This window comes from Octopus bimaculoides, chromosome 15, assembly GCF_001194135.2.
Source record: "Octopus bimaculoides isolate UCB-OBI-ISO-001 chromosome 15, ASM119413v2, whole genome shotgun sequence".
Taxonomy (NCBI): domain Eukaryota; kingdom Metazoa; phylum Mollusca; class Cephalopoda; order Octopoda; family Octopodidae; genus Octopus; species Octopus bimaculoides.
Genome location: NC_068995.1, coordinates 1,315,020 through 1,320,381, shown reverse-complemented (window position 1 = coordinate 1,320,381; position 5,362 = coordinate 1,315,020). Strand labels below are relative to the sequence as shown.

At 41.0% G+C, this 5,362-nt stretch overlaps 1 protein-coding gene across 2 annotated transcripts in view; it reads left to right on the top strand.

The window, feature by feature from the left end:
• LOC106874106 (zinc finger and SCAN domain-containing protein 2) overlaps positions 1-5,356 on the top strand; it is a 9,935-nt gene extending 4,579 nt beyond the window's left edge. Inside the window, exons 2-3 of one of the 2 annotated variants that reach the window (XM_014921711.2) lie at positions 1,848-2,048; positions 2,448-5,356. In XM_014921711.2, coding sequence (XP_014777197.1) covers positions 2,736-4,580 — 1,845 coding nt within the window. In that variant the 5' untranslated portion in view covers positions 1,848-2,048; positions 2,448-2,735 and the 3' untranslated portion in view covers positions 4,581-5,356. The remainder of the gene's footprint in view (positions 1-1,847; positions 2,049-2,447) is intronic. The other variant, XM_014921710.2, reaches the window with a different exon arrangement.
• The last annotated feature ends 6 nt before the right edge of the window (positions 5,357-5,362 follow it).

Sequence of the window (5,362 nt, the reverse complement as noted above, 5' to 3'; positions counted from 1 at the left end):
ATATATATATATATATATATATAAATGTAGAAAGAGCAGGAGGTAAGGTTATTTATATATTTCTCTCTCTCTCTTTCATACACACTTGTGTGTGTGTGTGTATATATATATATATATATGTATTACTTATAATCATTATACTCAGAAAATATTGACTTTGTGAATATATTGTGTGTGTGTGTGTGTGTGTGTGTGCACATTTGAGTATATAGATCTATATAAGTATACACACACATATATATATAGTGTGTGCGTGTGCATGTATGTCTCTTTTGACTCCCTTAGACGATGCTACAACTTTTCCTCTTCTATATTAACTACATACACACGCGCACACTCACCTACATGTGTGTGTGTATGTGTATATATGTATGTATATGATAATATACATACAGACAGAGAGAGAGAGAGAGAGAAAGAAAAAGTGAGAGGTGTGTGTATGTGTACCTATCTAGATATGCATCTACACACACACACACACACACACGTGTGTGTATATGTGTGTAGGTGTCTTATTCACTGTTATTCTACACAAACACATGACATCCGTTATTGAAAGAATGCCAAATTAACAATCTAAAATGGTTTTGTAGCCACAGGCAGGAAGCCAAAGATCTAACAAGAAAGGGAGGATGTGCGTCGTTGTGACATTCATGGCTTTCTCAAAGATGTTAACTAGTGTGGATGTAGATTTAAGTTTGTCTAGCACACCTAGCACTGCTTCAGGTTCAATTCCACTCTGCAGTACATCTTGGGAAAGTATCTTGTCCCATATTATTGAATTGATTAAAATCTTATGAATGATTTGACTGATGCAAATTTTGTGGAAACCTACCAGAAAATCTGTATCCAATGTTGCATGGTGGAGTTCATTCACCATTTAGTTTTACAAACTCCACCATCACTACCCAGTCCTTGGCTGTGTTTTCTAGCAGATTATTCCTTGTTACAGGCATTCATACCAAGTCTCTGGTCTAAAGCTTCCTATATTGGAAGGTCCCTGTGAGGGGCCATAGCTACATCCCTTCTTTCTCTGACTAAAACTTTGCTTAGCCTTCATTCACGAGTAATTATGACTTGGTAACATTACCATGCTTTGGCTAATTGTTTTAGGGGGCCCTGTGTAGTCCCAGGTCAACAATGTCACCTTCTTGGCCCTCATCATCCTTCACCCAGTGTGACACCTGAGGTGAGAAACAGCTGCACCAGCGAATGACTGGTACTTGCTGAGTAAATTGGAGCAATGTGAAATGAAGTGACTTGCTCAAGGTCACAATCATAAGGTCCTGGAATCAAAGCCATGACCCTTATGATTGTGAGCCCCACACTCTAAACACCAGTCTCTGGTGACCTGAGCCAAGCTGACCCAACCCACTGTTGATCTTCGGAAACTCACAACTTTTTATGGCTTTTGGGAAATCCCTGAAGACTTAAAAGTTTCAATGTAGAACGAGTGAGTGAAGCATGTAACATCATGTAGCATAACATGGATTATTTCACCTACCATGTAACAACGTATTCCTTGTACATGTTATTCTCCTTAACCCTTCAGCATTCAGGTTACTTTTGCCAAATATATTGCCATTGTTTTGAATTTAATCCTGCTTTATTCCCTACCTTTGAGATTTCAATGATGTGATTGTTTATTTTTTGAATAACATTGTAAGATAGGTGTGAGAAGCCAGATCTGGCTGGTTTGAACATGGACCATGTAGAATATTTAGGCTAGAGGGTTAAAGGTATTGCACTGCCATGTAGTAGCCCATTACCTCTTGTATACTTTATATTCCATGAGCATGTCATACCACCATGTAGCAACTTATGCTTCATTCTATGTTTATACTCAGGTATTTTAGAGCACCATGCAGCAATACACTCCTTACATGTCACACAAATCATGCAGCATCCTACTCCTGAGACATGGAGCCTCATCACCATGTAGCCAAATACTCCAGAGATGTTATACATGGTTTGACATTTACACAATGACAACACTGCTGTTGTTGTTGTTTAACCCCAATTGGACCTTTTGTGAGAAGACCCATCATGTAAGATTATACAGGATTATCTAATGGTGTCCTTGTTCTATATTTAACCCTTCTGTTGCCAACCCATCTAAGACCACAACTCCTTGTTTGGGGATATAAACTTCCTTTTTTAAAGTGATCAAATTTGAAAAAAAAAAAGACTTTAATTAAAACTTCATGTTCGTTAATGTTTGAAATCCCAGCTTAATTCCTTTGGTTCCATCCTATCCGAGACTGATCCGCAGGACTGGAGGTGGACAATGGAGAGAGTGAGTGATGGCTGTTGATAAAGAGTTAACAAGTAAAATCCGTAGGCTACAACCTGTTTGAATTCTTTATAATACTAGAAATCGTTAACATACCTGTGCAACACAAGTTTTAATTAAACGTTTTTGTTTCTTTTGTGTTTGTCTTTCACAGCATCCTTGCAGGATTTTTGAGAAGCCATCCAGTATCAGAAGTTTTTAATGAAGAAAATGATGATAGAAATTTTTAAAGTGAAAGTTTCAAACTATTTATCTTCGGCTGGAATAGTTTCCTGAAGACATGAAAGACTGGTGCTGCATCATATTTATATAATTTCTTTCTTTGTTTGCATTTACTAATTATTTAAGATCAGGGAAAGCAAACTAAGGTTTGCTAACGAATTTGAAAAAAAAAAAGAAATCAAATATATATGTATTGATATATATATATATATCTAAAATCATGGCAAGTACAGAAAGTACACTAGAATCTGATAATTTCCCACTGAGTTCTGAATCCGAGTTTTCTAAAATAACGGCATTGGAAGACATGTCGACGACAGACGAAAGCATGAATGCAACAACTGACGAAGCAGACAACTCGTGGGAGACGACCAAGTCGGTGTTAACGGCAACCATAAACAAGGTGAACATTTCCGATTCGGCACAGGGGAGTGTGGGGAACTCAAATTTCACAGTAAACAGCAATAGTAACGATTCAATGAACAACAGCAACAACCAACCAGAGGGTTTATTCTCTGTGGCAGCTAGTAGCACTCTCATAAAGACAGTTGTGTTTCCGGCAGCAAGTGCCAACGGAGGTGACAAACCTTACAAATGCGACACGTGCGAAAAAGCATTTTCATTGCGCCGTGCCCTTAAGGCACACAAACGAGTACACACAGGGGAAAAACCATTCAAGTGTGACACATGTCCGAAAGCTTTCAGCCACCAGGGGGCACTGAAAGCACACAAGAGGGTGCACACTGGAGAGAGACCATTCAAGTGTGACGTGTGCGACATGTCATTTTCACATCGCTCCACTCTCATCACTCATCGAAGGACACACACCGGTGAGAAACCGTTCAAGTGTGACCTCTGTGACGAGGTTTTCTCCTACCGCCAAACAATGAAATCTCATCGCAAAAAACACTTTTTGGCAGCAAATGCCAATGGTCTTGGTGCGACCAATGCAACAGCTCACACCATAGTGAAACGAATGAGATGCGACACGTGCGGTTTGGAGTTTGCCTCAAAAGAGGAAGTGGAGACTCACATTATTGAGGTCCACGTGGAAAAGAAGATCTTTAACTGTCTGACTTGTAAAAAGAATTTCCCCACATCTTACAGTTTGGAGAAACACAAATTGATGCATTTAGTAACAAATTCCTCAAGCTGTAGGTCTGTATCTGGCAGGGTCCCAAACAAATCAGGCAGCAATGGTCCCAGTACTGCTGCTGTTGCTGCAGCCGCTGCTGCTGCCGCCGCTGCTGCTGCGGCCGCTGCAGACGCCAGTTCCGTAGTCGGTGATACGACTGAAGAACGGGTTGCGTCGTTCTCACATGTGCTGAAACAGCAGAAATCAAACAGCAGCAGCAGCAGCAGTCACACCGCTGTCACCACTACTACCACCACCACCATCCTCACCCCCAACAACAACAACAACAACAGCAACCATCATCACAACAACAGTATCACTATCAACAACATCAGCAACAACCACTTGAACAGCAGCGATAGTCGCAGTTGCAGCATCGTTGTCAACAGCAACAGCAGCAGCAGCAAAAGCATTGGCAACAACACCCCTACCACTGCCACTCCCATCATCACAACCACAGCAACAACTATCAGCAACAGCATCAACACCAACATCCCCACTAATATCCCGACCACCACCACCACCACCATCACAAACAACAACAACAACAACAGCAGCAAAAACAACAACATTGTCACTGCAAATCGCATTCATATTGAAGAGTGTCCTTACAAGTGTTGCATCTGTAACGAGGGTTTCCCCTCAATGAAGACCCTAACAGAGCATGAACGGACCCACAACGACGACATGTCGATGAACCTGCTGATGCCGTCATCGCTGCTGTCATCATACACGTGTGACATCTGCGGTGTGGTGTTCTCGCAGAAGTCGAACCTCAACGCTCACAAACGAAGTCACGGGGAAGAGAAATCTCTGGATTACGGTTCCACATCGGCCGTTGTTCCGCAGAAGGACTATTCTGACTCACCTTTCGAGTGTACGATATGTGGTGCCCTCTTCACCAACAACATGTGGTCGAGTAGCTCATAACACGTGCACGCACAATGCACAGATACACACCTGTAAGCACACACACACCTAGATGTACACAAAAGCACATATACTTTCATAAACTACAGGTGTATATACACTTCCATTCAACACACAGGAAGTAGACTTGCACACTTATTCTAGACATACATACACATATACATACATATACATACACCCCTTCCCAAATACATGTAATGCACTCTCAAACACACAACTTCACATACACGCATACATGCAATGTAAGCAACTCAAAGTTACACATGAACACCAGCACACACACACACACACACACACACACAAGCACACATTTCACGAGGAAGTGTCTTTTAAACACTAATACGTTATAATTACTATTACTACTAAATAATAATAACAATAACGATAATTAATCTTGGCTTGGGTAAGTCGCAAGATATGTGGGGAGAGAAGTAGGGTGTTAATGAGGTTCTCATCACATCAAGGCCTCTCTTTCTCTATTTTAAACTCTACAAAGCTTGCTACAATTAGCGACAGATAATAATAATAATAATAATAATAATAATAATAATAAATAATTGGGTGGGACTGGCCAGAGTGGCTGGAGAATGGACTGGAATACTTCAGCATCACTGCTTCGGTGCCTGTTTTCTTGGATCCTGTTGAAGGATGATGGAAGTCAGTGGCATAGGTTGGCAGACGTGGGGCTCTTGATAAAATATATTTGGCGAGGTTGATGGGATTTTTTTAGAACTTACCTTTCTACACCCCTCCCCCCTCGCATCTGCTCTCACTTTGTCTCT